The sequence below is a fragment of the Arabidopsis thaliana genome (assembly GCF_000001735.4).
Source record: "Arabidopsis thaliana chromosome 1 sequence".
Lineage (NCBI taxonomy): Eukaryota > Viridiplantae > Streptophyta > Magnoliopsida > Brassicales > Brassicaceae > Arabidopsis > Arabidopsis thaliana.
The window spans coordinates 20,633,078-20,649,021 of NC_003070.9; the positions used below are offsets into that span (position 1 = coordinate 20,633,078).

Below are 15,944 nucleotides of genomic sequence, written 5' to 3' on the forward strand. Positions count from 1 at the left end.
GTCGTTTTGAACATGTCATCGTTTTGGTAATACTAACGTTAATTGCTATTCTGAATAGAATTGGTTTCTTTGATGAATCAAGAACTCAGCAGAGCCAAAGAGTATGGTCCGATGTTAACTGAGGAGTTGGGTTTTCTTCATAAAGATGAGACCTTTTCTGTTTTAAAAGCAAAACAAATCGCCATTTGGAGCATTCTCGTCCACCGAATCTACCTACCAGTCTACCACCATTGACAAGCTTTAAACTTTAAACTATAAAAAAGGCAACAACTTGTATAGAGAGATAGAAAGAGATGTGGAAGAGCATAGGCGAATTGAGTTGCGATGATTATGTCAAAGCTGGGTTGACTTTGGAAGACGCCAAGGAATTTGACAAATTGGTGAGCGATGTGATTACAAAGGCTATAGAGACTGATCCAAGAGATCAATGGAAAGCTTTGGTAGATGAGAGTGTGCTTAAGCCATGGCATCCACATCCTCTGCATCAGCTTCTCTACTACTCTGTCTATTCAAACTGGGACTCCTCTGTTCATGGCCCTCCTCTCTATTGGTTTCCTTCTCTGTGCGTTTCATGAACTTGTTCGAAATTCTGATATTTATCTGTAAAATACAGCTGATTGTCTGTTCAATTTCTTCTTTGTGTGTGTTTAGATCTCAGTCAAAGTCCACCAATCTGGGGAAGCTGATGGAATATCACGGACCAAGACTTCTTGGTCCTTCATACAAGAACCCTCTTGAAAGTTTTGAACTTTTCCGGAGATTCTCAGTTGAACACCCTGAAGTAAGCATCAACGTTGAATGTTGTCGAGCAAAAGAATCTTTGTCGCAGCTCTGGTTTGGTCTAATGTAAACATCATTTTCAGGTTTATTGGTCATTTGTTATCGATGAGCTTTCACTTGTGTTTCACACTCCTCCGAGGTGTATCCTTAACAAATCAAAACCTGAAGGGACTTGGCTCCCTGATGCAGTTCTTAATATCGCTGAGTGTTGTCTGATGCCTTCAAGCCATCCCAAAAAGGAGGATGATAGTGTGGCTGTTGTATGGCGTAATGAAGGGTTTGATGACTCTCCAGTCAATAGAATGACCATTAAAGAGCTTCGGGAGCAAGTAATGTATGTAAGATGAAACTCTTTATCAGTCATTCTGTTGTGTGATCTCATTATTAAGCTTCCAGTGGTGGTCTTGATACATTTACTTGAAAAGGTTGGTGGCAAATGCGATAAGTGGAAGTTTTGAAAAGGGTGACACAATTGCAATCGATATGCCAATGACAGTTGATGCAGTGATTATATATCTCGCAATCATATTAGCTGGTTGCATTGTTGTCTCCATCGCAGACAGCTTTGCAGCTAAAGAAATAGCAACAAGGTTGAAAATTTCGAAGGCAAAAGGCATATTCACTCAGGTTTGTGACACACCCTGACTCACATCTTTTCGCCTTGTATCTATCCCGTACCATGTGAAATATCTCTTATTGCGTTTTCAGGATTATATACTCAGAGGAGGTCGAAGGTTTCCTTTATACAGGTGACAAAATTGATCTTTCTGTGGCTGATTTTGCAACTCAATGAATGAACAACATAATAATTATATCTAAACTTGTCTCTTTTTTTTTCCTGTAGTCGAGTGGTTGAAGCTGCTCCATCTAAGGTCATTGTCCTCCCGGCTTCAGGTACTGAATTGCATGTTCAGTTAAGAGAACAGGATGTATCATGGATGGATTTTCTTTCCAACGCCAAACCCCATTCTAGGTAAATTGTTTACATCTCTACACTTGCAATCACTCAGAGAGTGTAGATAAGACATGCTCCAATTTTGCTTGCAGTGGAGAGAACTACTATCGTCCGATTTATCTACCTGTAGAGTCTGTGATTAACATTCTCTTCTCATCTGGAACTACAGGTAAAAATAATGTGATCATCAAATTGTAATAGATTTTGTTTAGATGCATCTAATGATTAGTTCTTTTTTCTTAACCAGGTGAGCCGAAAGCTATACCGTGGACACAACTATCACCAATTCGTAGTGCTTGTGATGGATGGGCTCATCTTGATGTCCAAGTGGGTCACACATATTGTTGGCCTACAAATCTTGGATGGGTAATGGGACCAACTCTTATGTTCTCCTGCTTTCTAACTGGTGCAACTCTCGCTCTCTACAGCGGGTCTCCCCTTGGCCGCGGTTTTGGAAAGTTTGTTCAGGCAAGACATCTCCATTGTTGTCTCCTTTTCAATTTTAGTAAGGTTCGATAAATCCTCACTTATTTGTGCTTGATATTACTTCAGGATGCTGGAGTTACAGTTCTTGGTACTGTTCCAAGCTTGGTGAAAACTTGGAAGAGAACAAACTGTATGGAAGGGCTTAATTGGACAAAGATTAAGTAAGGAGCAACAAACCTTGTTTTGTTTTCGGGTTTATACGAGAAATTTTAACTTAGAAGCTGTTGTGTTTTGTTAGGTTTTTCGCCACTACAGGAGAAGCTTCCAATGTTGACGATGTTCTCTGGCTTTCTTCTAAAGCTGATTACAAACCTGTGATCGAATGCTGTGGAGGCACGGAACTTGCTTCGTCATACATCATAGGAAGCCCTCTTCAACCGCAGGCTTTTGGAGCGTTTAGCACACCATCCATGACAACTAGAATCATCATCTTCGATGAAAATGGCGTCCCATATGTGACAAACTGAAACTTTAGACATTTGGAGTATTTTCTTAGAATATCCAGAGATTGATGTAGACTGGTTTTTGCAGCCGGATGATCAACCATGTACTGGAGAAGTCGGTTTGTTCCCCCAGCACCTTGGGGCCACGGATAGACTTCTGAATGCAAATCACGACGAGGTTTACTTCAAGGGAATGCCCATGTATAAGGAAACAGTGAGTAGTTTTAGAACTTCTATATTTACATCTAAACAAAATTGCAAACTTACGTCAGTTAAACGATTCCTCTGTTCTGTTGCGTTCTGCAGCGACTTAGAAGACACGGTGACATTGTGAAGCGAACTGTTGGAGGATATTACAATGTTCAAGGTAGAGCTGATGATACCATGAACCTTGGAGGCATTAAGGTACTACATACATTGTATGTCTATATACCCAACTTCGATTAGAGTTGGAACTTTTCTCAAGTTTTCATCTTTTGTTTATCTGTTATAACGCAGACGAGTTCTATTGAGATCGAACGTGTGTGTGATCAAGCTGATGAGTGCATCTCTGAGACAGCTGCAGTCACCTTAACACCACCTAACGGTGGTCCAGAGTTGCTGGTCATATTCGCAGTCTTGAAAGAAGGGTTCAAGCAACAGAGTGGAGAAGAGCTAAAGATGAAATTTTCAAGAACCATTCAAAAAGATCTTAATCCTCTCTTCAAGGTAATCAATATCTTTGATGAGTTTTTCTATAAATTCAAAGTTATTATAAGATTTTTTGTGTGCTTAAAAATGGATTTTGCAAAAATATTGCAGGTGAGTTTTGTGAAGATTGTGCCGGAGTTTCCAAGAACAGCTTCTAGCAAGCTACTGAGAAGAGTCTTGAGAGATCAGATTAAGCAAGAACTACTATCCTTACGAAGTCGAATATAAAGCCTTGATCTTAAGTTTAACTAGAATAAAATAAGATCTGCTGAGTAGTAGTTGATCTACACATGATTGGGTACTGCTCGGTCCAAATAAGAAAACCGATTAAATCAAATCTACCGGTCCTTGAATTCTCTAGCCTGATTCACATTTACATGACTAAACACTTTGACTTTGTTATGTTTGTGTTTGTGTTTGGTGTATATATTTCATATCAGATTATAATCTTAATTTTCCTCAAGATTATCTTTTGTTTAAATTTGTAAAAATATTTCGGACGATACTCATACATCCCATAAGGCTTTGAGACATCTGAATAGTATCACCACGAATGACCTATGGAACCAGAAGACAACTAGCCGCACCCAACGATACAAAGATAGCGTTAAGATCATTCGAGGTCTAGCTATATCGTGGTATACAAAATCTAGAAAATATAAAGTAAAACCATAGCATTGTTTGGTTCATTTGATTGATGCAAGTCAAACAAACTCGAAAGAATGAGATCTTAATACCAAAACTTCAAAAACACTTGATATTAAACACCTTATTTGGAGGAAACTCTTTTATGATGCTTGTGGTTGGCGGTTTTTTTTTTTGAACCAGAGTGTTGTGAAAATAATGAATTGGGCCTGACTAAAACAAATTGGGCCACAGAAAAAAAAAGAATTAGTAAGAGCAACAAAAAAAAAAGAACCCTAAAGAGCGCGTTTGGATCTGGTTTTATGAAAACCACGAGAGATTTCGTGTTGAGATGATTATGATGTATTGAAGAGTTTTGATCAAAAGAGAGATATAAACCTCGCAACATCAAGAGAAGATCGAGCTAGAAATTGACAACGTCTTCCAATTCCGAGCGCTTCAAGACGATGATTTTGGGGTTATAGCCTATAATTTGAAGAAAAAAAAGGATTGAACTTGTTGTATCTATCCCCAAGTGATGTGGACTAATGTTTTCAGAATTGTAAGTCTTATTCTATCATCTTTTTCCCATTGTGTGTGAAAATTGACTTATTGGTAATACATGATGATTTTTCTTCTACAGGGTGGTCTACATAATGTTTCTTGGTTTCAGTTTCTTCCAAGTGAAACTGAGCTGAATCCTGGCTTTGATAGAAGGTTAAAGCTTTAAGCTTTTTCAATGGGTTGTTTTAGTTTTTCCTTATTGACATTGTACTAATTAGTCTGGTCACTCTGGAGTTTTTTTTTCAGTTCAAGAGCTGAGCAGAATGAAGTTGCAACATATCTTGTACTTTCCTCTCATCTACGGTTGCAGAAGGAAGGGTTTCTTACCACTTGGACCAATTCTTTTGTTGGACCTTGGGATCCATCTCAAGGTTTATACAACCCTGGTAATGCTAAATCTCAATCTGGTACTTTTAAATTTTGTAACTTTATTTACAGTTGTATCTAACCATCATTCCTCGCTGCTGCTCAGATGAAAAGATTAAGCTTTGGCTTTTTCTACCTGGGCGTCATTCATCAATATCTGATAAAGCTCAGGCTGCTGTGTCAAAGCTTAGAGGTATATTCTCCTTATGATTTATTTTCTTCATCGTATTTTGTCGCCTCAATAGATTCAAACATATTGTCTCTATTCTGATTATGACTGTTTAGTGAACATGCCTGTGGTCTATGGTTATCTTGGTATACTTGTCCTTACTTTTCTTTTTCTCCTGTTGAAAGTTGTTGCGTCAGGAATTTGGGTAGCACCTGGGGACTCTGAAGAGATATCAGTTGCCTTTTCACAGTCTTTACGTAATTGCATCGAAAGGTTAGTTTTTTATTATCTGCAGACATAATGGTTGGATTAAGGAAATAATGGATTAGAGTATCATATTAACTTGTTTGATATCGCCACAGAGCATTATCTGGAATTTCCTACATGAGATTTGGAGATGTGTTTTCAAAATTCAGCCCTCAAAGCGAAGAATATTTGAGGTATCTGCAACCTCTTACCAATATAAGCGAGACCATGCGTTATAATCTCTGATGGTTTATTAGCAAATATATCGTCTTTTTTCTCTATGGCTTTTCGATTATGTATTATCCTATAGCTTTCATTAAATAGGGTCTGTGAGACCTAGGTTTCCTGAGTGTAATTCTTAGAATCCAAAGAATTCTATGATTAGGTCTGTGGCTCGCTAATGCTCTGTGGCTCGCTAATGCTCTGTGGATATTTATGTAGGAGGGGACAGCCTACTGTTGAATTCATCTTTGCTGCTACCGAAGAGGCAGTTTTTGTCCATGTCATTATATCTGCCAAGTCCGTAAAGCTTTTTGTTATACTGTTTCAGTTATGGTTTAGTGCTTCACATAGTTATTGAAACTAACTATAATATTTTATGCACGAAGGAATGTCCGCACACTTTCAAGTGGCGATGCTGAAAGAATGTTAAGGAGTTCTTTGAAAAACTCCAGTTATAGGCTTCCAGGTTAGTTATTTTTCCATCATCATTTGGATTGATAAATTATCCTACTTGTCTACGATTTTGATGGAACTAGTTCTAGATGTTTGTTGACCTCTTCTTGCTTTGTACTGTTAGAATACTGTATAGATTGAGAGCATTTTGAACTCAATTTTCAATGCATCCACTCCAAAAAGAAACCTAGTGTAGTCTAGTGCTACTGCTACCTAGCTTCATCAAGCAAAGATTTAACACCTCATTTTTTTGCATGTCACAAGAGCTTTTCGTAAATGTTTGGGATTGGCCAAGAGTGAGGATAATAGATTATGCTACATGTAATTCTATGAAGCCAAACTTTTTGAATTGATACCTGAAATGAAATCCGCCTTCTACACATGCTTAAAGAAAGATAAGAGCTTTTTATTTGATAGAAACACTTCTCACAGGCCTATGTTATTCCCACCAGTTATTGTTTCTCCTCATGGAATGCGGGGCAGCCTTACTGGATTCTGTCCCAATGACCTTGTCAAGCAAGTCTACTTCAGGTACATTTCATACCTTTGCTTTCGAATGCCAAGTCAACATTTTTTGTGAGTGCGTAGCCGTTAATCTGATTAATCCAATTTTCTCAACTAATACTTTTTTCTCACACAGTTCTGGAAACTTAAAAACTTCGACTGGATATGTTGGTCTCCCTTCTCATATTGGTCGTGGGTCCCGTCTGATAAATGGCAATCATTGCTACGTGGAAGTTACACTTGGTTGCTGCCAAAATAGAAATGACAACACAAGTCAAGCTAATTCGACCTTTGCAGTTAACTTGCCCCATAACCAGTGTCCTGAACCTTCAGTTGGGAGTAAAGATCACCGTAAAGGACAATCAGATCTTTCATCAGTTTGTGAAAAAAAGTTCATCTATCCAGCTGAGGCAGTGCTTGTACCAATCTTACAGTCGGCATTTGCGAAATTTTCTTTGAAAAGGTAAATTGACTAGGTGAGGTGGTTATTTAGAATTCATTGAGTACTTAACGGTAAGATCCAGATTGGCTATACATAAAATTTATTTCGTTTCTGTTGAATTCCATGTATGTATTAAAACAAATTGACTCTGTGTGATCGTAGTGGAAGTTTTAGTAATTGTTTCAGACCCATGTTAAATAGATGTAATAGTTGTGATCTTTCCTCAGCTTGGAGCTGATGCAAGGTGAAATCATACTTGCAGATTTTGGCTTCAAAACTGGATAGGCCCGTCACTAGCAGGCTCATCTTTGTTTATGCACTGGTGAGTCTTTTTCATCTATCTCGTCGACATTTGAAGATCAAAAGAAATCCACAAAACAGAGGTCTTGAAATGCCCAAACTGTTCTGAGAAACCGAATGTTTTGTAATCTTCATTATTTGAAGCACCATAGGAGTGAGAGCTGTGGCATTTCCGAGTTTTGTTCCAATGTTATACGTAACGATTTTGTTTTTCATTATAACAGTCTGTCCATGATCCCTGTATATGTGAACTTTATTTTATGCAGGGCTGGTGATTTTGACTGCCTTGGTGCGTCTGAAAATAAGAGTGATGGGTTTTATGAAAAAAATGGTTACAATAGCAGTGGTAGTAGCCGTAATAGCAGCATTAGTTCAACAAGTAGCGCTTCCAGCGGGAGCGGCTGGAGGATGACGTCAAGAACTGGTGATCTTGACGCTGATGCAGATTCTTTGACGTGTAGGCAATCTGGTCTTACTTGTAATGATGATCGCCTAAAAATGGTACGACTTTTATCTATGGAAGGGATGGAGTTTGCATGGTACTGATGAGGAAATTGAATTGTCGATTGTAGCACTAACATGCTTAATCAACATCATATAATGTAGTTTTCCTTATTTTATAATAATTCACGAAGCTAACCAATAAGTAACATAACATTCTTTACAGGGTTCCAAGCGGCCGCGAACAGGGATGGCAGAGTCATTCGGTCAAGTAGGTACTGTCACTGATGCACCTATTCAAGAAGCATATATGTCAGGATTTGTTTCCACTAAAACTAATAAACTGGTGTTCCAGGCATTGAAAATGATCAAATTGGTTGGGATTGGGATGCTGATGATGATGATGATGACAGAGAAGTTGGCATGGATATCAAGGCACTTCTTTCAGAGTTTGGAGACTTTGGTGACTTCTTTGAGAACGATGCTTTACCTTTCGGGGAGGTAATTTTCCCGCTTCTGTTACTGATCATAATAATAATCAAGAAACTATTATCTGCATTCCCTATGCTGGTGAATGATCTGTAGGTCCTGTATTAGCTCAGATATCTAGACTGTATCTCAGAGATGTTTGGTAGGAAGGGTTTTCTGCTTCCCTTTCCCCATTTCTGTCATGCCTTTTATTTTGATTCACTCATATTGCTTTCGGTGTCAATTCTTATGTCATTTATTATGTTTGTGTAGCCACCGGGAACTGCAGAGTCGCATGTGCTCGTTTTTCCTCCAGATTCTGCTGATGTAGGTTCCAGTCCCGTGGATATGATGGATGTATCAGACCAAATCGTTTTGCCTGTTGGGTTTTCCTCTTTTGAGAGCTTTAATCCTGTTCCCCCAATCATTGATGAGTGCCTTATTAAAAGTCAAGAAGTTCTCCACAGCAGTATCACTTCAGTTCCTTCAAATCAAATGTCGATCTCTTCGACTGGTGAGTTTGATCATTTACTAAAAGCAGAAGCAATGATGACCTTTGCTCCTGAGTATGGAGCTGTAGAAGCACCTATGAGCGAGATTTCCTCGACGTTTTTCAAAAGCCCATATCTTCCCAAATCTCATAAAGTGGAGAGTTCAAATTCAAGAACGAGTAATTATGTCTATGGAGCCACACCACCGACCACTGATTCTGATGGAGCAGGCGATATGATTTTGTTCGGATCAAAATCATGCATTGGAAACAATGCTGGCAGAACTCTGTATCATTCGAGGGAGCATTACACTCAAGTAGAAGGTAGAAAGGGCCGACATGATAAGCTACCTACAGTTATCAGTGACAACAGTAGTACAAAGGAGGGTGTCTCTCAATCAATACACTCAAAACATAGTGCTGCGAATGCTGTTAAGGTCGTACAGGGAAAAAAAACTGATGGTATATCTGCTGTTGTTAGTACCTTATTATCTTCAAAGACCCTGCTGGCAACAGACGTGGGAAGTGTTATGTTCCAAGCTTTCATGTGTAGGATGCGGCACATAATCACTTCTTCAAAGCACAGTTCACCTGTTAGTCTGACTAGGCTTAGCGGAAACTTTTTCCTTAACCAGCTGTCAAATGAGCCTAGTACTCTGACAGACAACATATCTGCAAGGAACGAGATATATAAGAAAGATATACCTACCAGAATAGCTGGAGATTTTGACGGAGGAATGTTGGATAGCCACATGAGTGCACCAGTTGGCGTATGGCGGACTGTTTCAGTCCCAAAAACAGCAAAACCTGCTAGTTCGCCAAATATTGAAGCAGGGTCATCCTTGCCCCATAGTTCATTTAGCGAAGACAGCTTACTTTCTTATGGTCAAAGGCAACCACTGCAGGATCTCCTAGATGGAATAGCGCTACTTGTACAGCAAGCTACCTCTTTTGTTGATTTAGCTCTGGATTCAGATTGTGGAGATGGACCTTATGGCTGGCTTGCATTGGAAGAGTTATGGAGACGGGAATTGTCGTGTGGTCCCTCTGCTGGCCATGCAGGTTGTGGGGGAACTTTGGCTTCCTGCCATTCTCTGGACATTGCTGGTGTCAAGCTTGTTGATCCACTCTCTGCTGAGGTAAGCTTTGAAAATGGTGTAAGATGCATGTAAATGAGGCTATCCAATGTTTGACGTTCTTAATTGTTAGTTTGGGCTAGAAATATTAAGTGGTCACAGATTTGTCGTATAAAAGTTTGAGCTTATTGATATTTCTCTTGCTTCTACGTCTTTTCTTTTCTGGGCGACTGTTGGTTATAGACAATGATACATTATGTCAGTTTAAACCTGGTTATGAAGCTTTCTTTTTTTATTTCAGGTTTTTCCTTCGTCTGTCATTACTCTTCTGCAATCTGACATCAAAACAGCTCTGAAATCTGCATTTGGTCAGTCAGATGGTCCATTATCTGTTACAGATTGGTGCAAGGGCCGAAATCAATCGGGGGATGGAGGATCTATTTCTGAGGGATTTACTGCTGAGTCAGCCCTGAGTGAAGGTAGATCGCTTATTCTGATTATTTCTCAGTCTCACGCTTGCTTTTCATTGCCTTGAACTCTACTGTTTCCACTGGTTTTAATTGCTACACAAGAGTGAATGGTGTCAATATCTCTGATGATTTTATTATTGATAAATATTTTGGCAAACAAGCAGTCTCAAATGCAATAGATGGTGGGAAAGGAGATGAGACGGCTCAGAGCCAAGACATATACAGTTCAGAATTACTCCGACCGACACTTTTTGTTCTTCCATCACCTGCTATACTTGTCGGGTATGTATATCTGTCTGTTCTATTAGCAGTCTTCCTTCAAAATAATTTGGTCTTGATCAAGATGCCCTTGTGATCGGGTTATTTCATGAAGTATTCATGATTTCCTTTTGTTAATATATCTGAGAATTTGATTACATACTGTATTGCTGGAGATTTAGAGCTCTCATTATGTATTCATCTTTTTCCTGTGACAGGTACCAAGATGACTGGCTTAAGATATCAACAAACTCCTTGACACATTGGGAAAAGGCCCCCTTTGAGCCATATGCTCTGCCAAAAAGTGTGAGTTAATAGGAAAAGTTTCTGAGAGATATGCTTGTCTTCCTGTAAATATAATCTTCTTCATTAAGATAACTGTGGTTGTTCTTTTGCTACCTTCCGCAGATTAATTATGCTGTTGTATGCCCGGATATTGATCCTTTAACTTGTGCTGCTACTGATTTCTTCCAGCAGCTTGGAACTGGTGAGTCAACGAGTTTATCTTTTGTGAAAGAGGTTATGCTCAAACATGATAGGAACTGGTTTCTGTTAAAAAATGCTAACAAGTTCTGATAATGTCTCATCATTTTCTTCTAATGTACCCTTTGTTGCATAGTTTATGAAACGTGCAGGCTGGGAACACATTTGCCACAGAGCCTGGGAAATCAAATGGAAAAGGACGTTGGGAGATTATCCTCATCTGGATTTGTTCTGCTTGATTGCCCTCAATCAATGAAGATTGAAAGCAATAACACATCGCTTCTGGGATCTCTCAGCGATTATTTTCTATCTTTATCAAATGGGTGGAATGTGAATAGCTATCTGAAGTCTTTATCAAAAGCGCTGAAAGGTCTAAAGCTTGGATCAGGCCTTTACACAAACCAAAAAGAAGGATCAGGAAGTCCTTGTGTGGTAAGTATGAGTTAGAAAATACATATGTTAAGTATTTCTATACTCACTTCTACCAAGTGTAGCTGTTGATACTTGTTGACTCTACTTTTCTTATAGGTAGTGTACATAGTGTGTCCATTTCCTGACCCTTCGGCAGTTTTAAGAACGATCGTCGAATCGTCTATAGCACTTGGATCAGTAATACAGTCAGATAGAGACAGGAGATCAATACTCAACAGTCAAGTTGCAAGGGCGTTTAGTAGTTCTACTGCTGTTGACGAAGCATCAATATCTCACATTCCAGTGCTCTCAGGGTTTAGTGTCCCCAAATTAGTTCTACAAGTGGTGTCTGTTGATTCAATTTTCCGGATAACAAGTCCAAGCTTTAATGAGCTTGTCATTCTCAAGGATACTGCTTTTTCTGTATACAATAAAGCTAGGAGAATTTCACGAGGAATGCCTAATGATGCATTTTTCTCATCATCTTTACCAAGCAGATCGTCTTCAGCGTTGACACCAATGAACTCTATTTCAGGAATCTGGAAAGACTGCGGTGGTTCTCGAATGACAGGTTCTACACATCCAAGAGATGGTGAAATTGATGTTAGTTTGAGAACGAGTGGTTGGGATACCTCTACTTCCTGGCAGATACCAAGATCTGGAGGATTAAGCTGCGACCCAAACAGAAATGGAGATTTTTACCTTAATGATGAAATTTTCTATTTATTTGAACCACTTTTCATTCTTTCCGAGCCTGGTTCTGTGGAGCGTGGAGTTTCACCTACTTTCACCAGCTTGGGTTCTGAGTCTTCCAAGCCAATACCCGAGGATGGTGGCAGAGGTTCTGGACCTGGCATGAATTCAATGGAAGGTATAACATCGGGATCAAGCTCCCAGGGGGATGTATCCCAGCTTGAAGGAAAGGCTATTCCAAGTTTACATTGCTGCTACGGTTGGACAGAGGACTGGAGATGGCTTGTAAGCATCTGGACGGATGCCAGGGGTGAGTTGCTTGACACACATATATTTCCCTTTGGTGGAATTAGCAGTAGACAGGATACAAAAGGGCTGCAGTGTCTTTTCGTTCAAGTTCTGCAGCAGGGATGTCAAATACTACAGGCGTGCTCCTCCCCTGACAATGGATCTTTCAAACCCAGGGATTTTGTCATTACACGCATTGGGAATTTCTTCGAGCTTGAATACCAAGGTAAATTAGCTTCCTTTGCCCTTACAGTCAATTCTTAATCTGATATTTCTTCCCGCTCTTATTCCAGTTGCACCTGGGAATATAATTCTCTAGTATTATATGGTACATAACCCTGGTATTGTTGTCTGCTTGCGGCTGGTATAACAGAGTGGCAAAAGGCAATTTACTCAGCTGGAGGTCCTGAGATTAAAAAGTGGCCTATTCAACTGCGACGTTCTGCGCCTTCTGGCATAGCCACCAACAGCAACGGATCTTCCTTGCAACAGCAGGATCTGAGTCTGATTCAAGAGAGAGCCTCATCAACTAGCACACTCTACAGCTCTCATTCAAAACAATCCACCTTTGTGAAAGGCAGTATGGGGCAATCCGCTGGAAGAAAGCAGATAATGGGTGGGCAGACCATTTCTGGTACTCCAAGGGGATTGTTTCAGTGGGTTCACAGCATCAGTTTTGCTTCTATTTCACTTGACCATTCCCTGCATTTTGTTCTTCCAGCTGAGTTGGTATCCGCTGGTCAGTTTTCTGATTTGTTTTCCTTTGTTCCCACAATTTCTCTCATATCTATGTCCTGTATGATCAATTATAAATTCTTATTTGATATGGAGCTAGACGCTCACTTACATGGTTATTTGCACAATTATGTAGGTGGTGGCCAGAGCAGTACTGGTATGAGTTCCGTTAATTACATTGAAGGTTTCACTCCTGTCAAGTCTCTTGGTTCTACCGCTTTCTCTTACATGATGATACCATCACCCAACATGCGCTTTCTTCACCCAAGTCCTCTTCAGCTTCCGACATGTTTAACTGCCGAGTCACCTCCACTTGCTCACCTCCTTCACAGCAAAGGCTATGCAATCCCCTTGTCTACTGGATTTGTTGTTTCAAAAGCTGTGCCTTCCATGAGAAAAGACTCAAGGATAAACGTGAAAGAAGAATGGCCATCAGTTCTTTCTGTAAGTCTCATAGACTATTATGGTGGTTATGACAACGCTCATGACAAAATTCTTCAGGGAATCGTGAAGCAGGGAGGAGGGACCAAAGAAACTAGAGATTTTGAGGTTGAAAGCCATCTTATCCTTGAGTCAATTGCGGCAGAACTCCATGCTCTATCATGGATGACTGTTAGTCCAGCATATCTGGACAGGCGGACGGCATTGCCGTTTCACTGTGATATGGTTCTGAGATTGAGACGTCTTCTTCACTTTGCGGACAAAGAAGTCTCCAGGATACCTGATAAGACAGGAGTTTAAAACACTGTAAAAGAACGCAGATCACTAAATTTCTCTATCAGAAGATTAGACGAATCTTTCAGCGAACTTCATCCTGCACCTCCCGAGTAGTCTTGTCAAATATAAGGCATGTAGGTATCTCGGGGTAGTTCACCACTGCTATATGTTACAATAAAGTAGGGAGAAATGGTGTAGATGTAGTCGAGGTTTTGATTTGGTGCTTATGAAATCTGTAAAAATTAGCATTTAAGGCTTGCTCTACTGGTTCTGATTCACTTAGGTGCATAGGTTAGTTTCTTTATAACCCCTTGTGTTTGTAATTCAACATTATTTATCATCCCACTGTAAATTTAGCAAGATATTCATATGGGTTTCTCAGGGCTGACTTATGTTCTTGTAAATTTATGGTTATCTTAGGCTGAACAGCATTTTTCTCTCTTGATCAGTCACATAATGGATCCTGAATGTTGTATGAGTTGTGCAGCTGAAAGTTCTGACAACAGACTCGGGTTCTCAGAGTCTCTCTATGTCTCTGCCTCGGGACCATCTTGATGGTATCTGTTTTCAGCATACAGACTGCAACTTCCTCAGGTGTTGCTCCCCTTTCTTATCTGGTAAGCTACCTATATCTAGATTTTGCTTTAAAAGAACTGCTGCTATAAACAGTGTGTCTTTATCCATTGAACTTGTGATTTTCAGGACACATAAGAAGAGATGGAGAGCAAGTAAATGGACAGATAAAAACGGCGGCCATTTACTACGGCGTTTCTCTCTTTCCAGGCAAAATAGACAACTTAAATGCTATGGTATGGTCCCATTCTTGTTGCCGGCCACTTTCTTCTATGCATCACATGGCTTAATCAGATTCTTTGTCTAAATCGTCCCACATACCCAATCTTACCCTTAAGCTTATTCTATTACTATATATAGAAGACGGAGTAAAAGGTTTGATTAGATGAGAGAAAGTAATGGAAGCTTATTGGGTGGGTGGTTTAGTATGAAAAGTTGCCTATGAATGTTTCAACACTTAGCTATGTCCAGGAAGATGACTTCACATTTTACATGTCTTGTTATTGGAACTTGCCCACAATCAAATGCTTTTGTACTTAGGATTAACATGATAGGTATTGGCACTCAGTTTTGTGATTTAGATTATGTTTTCGACTCTCAAGATCAAAAGCATTTAGCGTTGATGAGTTTGCACCATTAGCTTTGATTATCCATATTTTTTCCTTAAGATAGAAAAAGGGAATGTATATTCTGGTAAAGTGGTAATCTATCTTGAGTTACAAACTTACATATATGATTATTGTGGGGATATCTTTTCTGAGGTGAGTCACATGGGAACTTATGTTGCCTTAAAGCACCATAACAACATCATGATAATAATGATGACGATGTCACATCATAGTTTCCCCCACACAACCATCCAAATACAGCTCATCACACCATTGATTCCATCGATCCTTACACAATTCCAAAGTATCCTCTCTTATTGATCTTTGTGTGAATGAACCCAAATCACTGAAATCTGATATTTTGTAACTTGCCATGTTATGTAATAATGCCTTTTCATGGATTAAGATAACAAGGGCATTAAGCACACCAAGTGTTAAGATAAACGATCTCATAAACAGTGATGAATTGATAATACACATAGATACATAGAGAAACAGATGGTTACATTAAGAAATAAGAATGCAACATTCTAACAATAGAGAATCAAATCACGCAAACTCATTAACAAATGCAATTAAATAATGAAGAAAAAAAGAATGATCAAAAGATGAAACCAGATGCCAAAGCAACAACAGATGCAAACAGTGCTGGTACAAACATGGCAGCATCAGAAGTTGGGCTTGGAGCTGGAGCTTCAACGGTAGCAGCCGTGGCAGCTGAGAAAGCCACCGCAACAACCATAATAAACACCATCATCTTCATCTTCATTGCCTCCATTAATTCTCCTTTGATGTCTTGAAATAAGAATTTATAAGAGAAAGATTTTGTTATTCTTGTTTTGATTTGTGTTGTGATGATAATAGTTGTGGGGATGGTATTGTCTATTTATACAACAATTGTATGAGATTTTACAGCTGGCAAATTGGCTGTCTCTTGGCCCAAACCACATTCTTCTTTTTCTCAACCACTGTCCTTTTTTCTTTCCAAC

General features: G+C 39.4%; 4 protein-coding genes across 8 annotated transcripts; 3 read left to right on the forward strand and 1 right to left on the reverse strand.

Moving 5' to 3' along the window:
- Window positions 1-18: 18 nt before the first annotated feature.
- Window positions 19-3,815, forward strand: AAE18 (acyl-activating enzyme 18). Of its 2 annotated transcripts, none has more exons than NM_104408.5 (14): window positions 19-562; window positions 652-781; window positions 864-1,114; window positions 1,206-1,407; window positions 1,489-1,529; window positions 1,625-1,753; window positions 1,828-1,904; window positions 1,983-2,203; window positions 2,288-2,382; window positions 2,460-2,676; window positions 2,753-2,878; window positions 2,971-3,069; window positions 3,163-3,372; window positions 3,466-3,815. In NM_104408.5, exons 1-14 carry the CDS (start codon window positions 294-296, stop codon window positions 3,580-3,582), a joined length of 2,184 nt encoding a protein of 727 aa, NP_175929.3. In that variant the 5' UTR covers window positions 19-293; the 3' UTR covers window positions 3,583-3,815. The 2 variants fall into 2 exon arrangements, with proteins under 2 accessions (NP_175929.3, NP_001077723.1); NM_001084254.1 differs by having other exon boundaries at window positions 286-562; window positions 864-1,118.
- A 440-nt stretch (window positions 3,816-4,255) lies between these two features.
- Window positions 4,256-15,357, forward strand: GCT (RNA polymerase II transcription mediator). Of its 4 annotated transcripts, NM_001198308.1 has the most exons (25): window positions 4,303-4,540; window positions 4,622-4,695; window positions 4,789-4,928; window positions 5,015-5,101; window positions 5,263-5,350; window positions 5,440-5,517; window positions 5,765-5,842; window positions 5,932-6,011; window positions 6,451-6,529; window positions 6,639-6,965; window positions 7,207-7,266; window positions 7,511-7,745; window positions 7,912-7,960; window positions 8,041-8,186; window positions 8,427-9,782; window positions 10,021-10,198; window positions 10,354-10,471; window positions 10,666-10,753; window positions 10,856-10,934; window positions 11,067-11,362; window positions 11,459-12,548; window positions 12,696-13,061; window positions 13,194-13,792; window positions 14,262-14,391; window positions 14,477-15,357. In NM_001198308.1, the coding sequence occupies exons 1-25, from the start codon at window positions 4,517-4,519 to the stop codon at window positions 14,635-14,637; spliced, it is 6,006 nt and encodes a 2,001-aa protein (NP_001185237.1). In that variant the 5' UTR covers window positions 4,303-4,516; the 3' UTR covers window positions 14,638-15,357. The 4 variants fall into 4 exon arrangements, with proteins under 4 accessions (NP_001322789.1, NP_001322788.1, NP_001185237.1 ...); NM_001333704.1 differs by having other exon boundaries at window positions 4,263-4,540; window positions 13,194-14,391; NM_179478.2 differs by lacking the exons at window positions 7,207-7,266; window positions 14,262-14,391; window positions 14,477-15,357 and adding an exon at window positions 6,265-6,319 and having other exon boundaries at window positions 4,360-4,540; window positions 6,416-6,529; window positions 10,294-10,471; ... (3 more) ...; window positions 12,432-12,548; window positions 13,194-14,142.
- A 30-nt stretch (window positions 15,358-15,387) lies between these two features.
- AGP21 (arabinogalactan protein 21) lies at window positions 15,388-15,814 on the reverse strand. Its single transcript, NM_104409.3, has one exon. The coding sequence runs from the start codon at window positions 15,731-15,733 to the stop codon at window positions 15,557-15,559; it is 177 nt and encodes a 58-aa protein (NP_564686.1). The 5' UTR covers window positions 15,734-15,814; the 3' UTR covers window positions 15,388-15,556.
- AT1G55335 (uncharacterized protein) lies at window positions 15,392-15,755 on the forward strand (the record flags this gene model as incomplete). Its single annotated transcript, NM_001333705.1, has 1 exon — window positions 15,392-15,755. Exon 1 carries the CDS (start codon window positions 15,525-15,527, stop codon window positions 15,753-15,755), a length of 231 nt encoding a protein of 76 aa, NP_001321167.1. The 5' UTR covers window positions 15,392-15,524.
- Window positions 15,815-15,944: the final 130 nt, after the last annotated feature.

Excerpts from the sequence above, each read along its gene's own strand:
- AAE18 (NM_104408.5), top strand. The coding sequence starts at position 294 with ATGTGGAAGAGCATAGGCGAATTGAGTTGCGATGATTATGTCAAAGCT. Across the intron at positions 563-651 it reads CTCTATTGGTTTCCTTCTCT|ATCTCAGTCAAAGTCCACCA; the intron begins GTGCGTTTCATG and ends GTGTGTGTTTAG. Across the intron at positions 1,115-1,205 it reads GAGCTTCGGGAGCAAGTAAT|GTTGGTGGCAAATGCGATAA; the intron begins GTATGTAAGATG and ends TTACTTGAAAAG.
- GCT (NM_001198308.1), top strand. The coding sequence starts at position 4,517 with ATGTGGACTAATGTTTTCAGAATT. Across the intron at positions 5,351-5,439 it reads TTACGTAATTGCATCGAAAG|AGCATTATCTGGAATTTCCT; the intron begins GTTAGTTTTTTA and ends ATATCGCCACAG. Across the intron at positions 13,793-14,261 it reads GGATACCTGATAAGACAGGA|CTGAAAGTTCTGACAACAGA; the intron begins GTTTAAAACACT and ends TGAGTTGTGCAG.
- AGP21 (NM_104409.3), bottom strand. The coding sequence starts at position 15,733 with ATGGAGGCAATGAAGATGAAGATGATGGTGTTTATTATGGTTGTTGCG.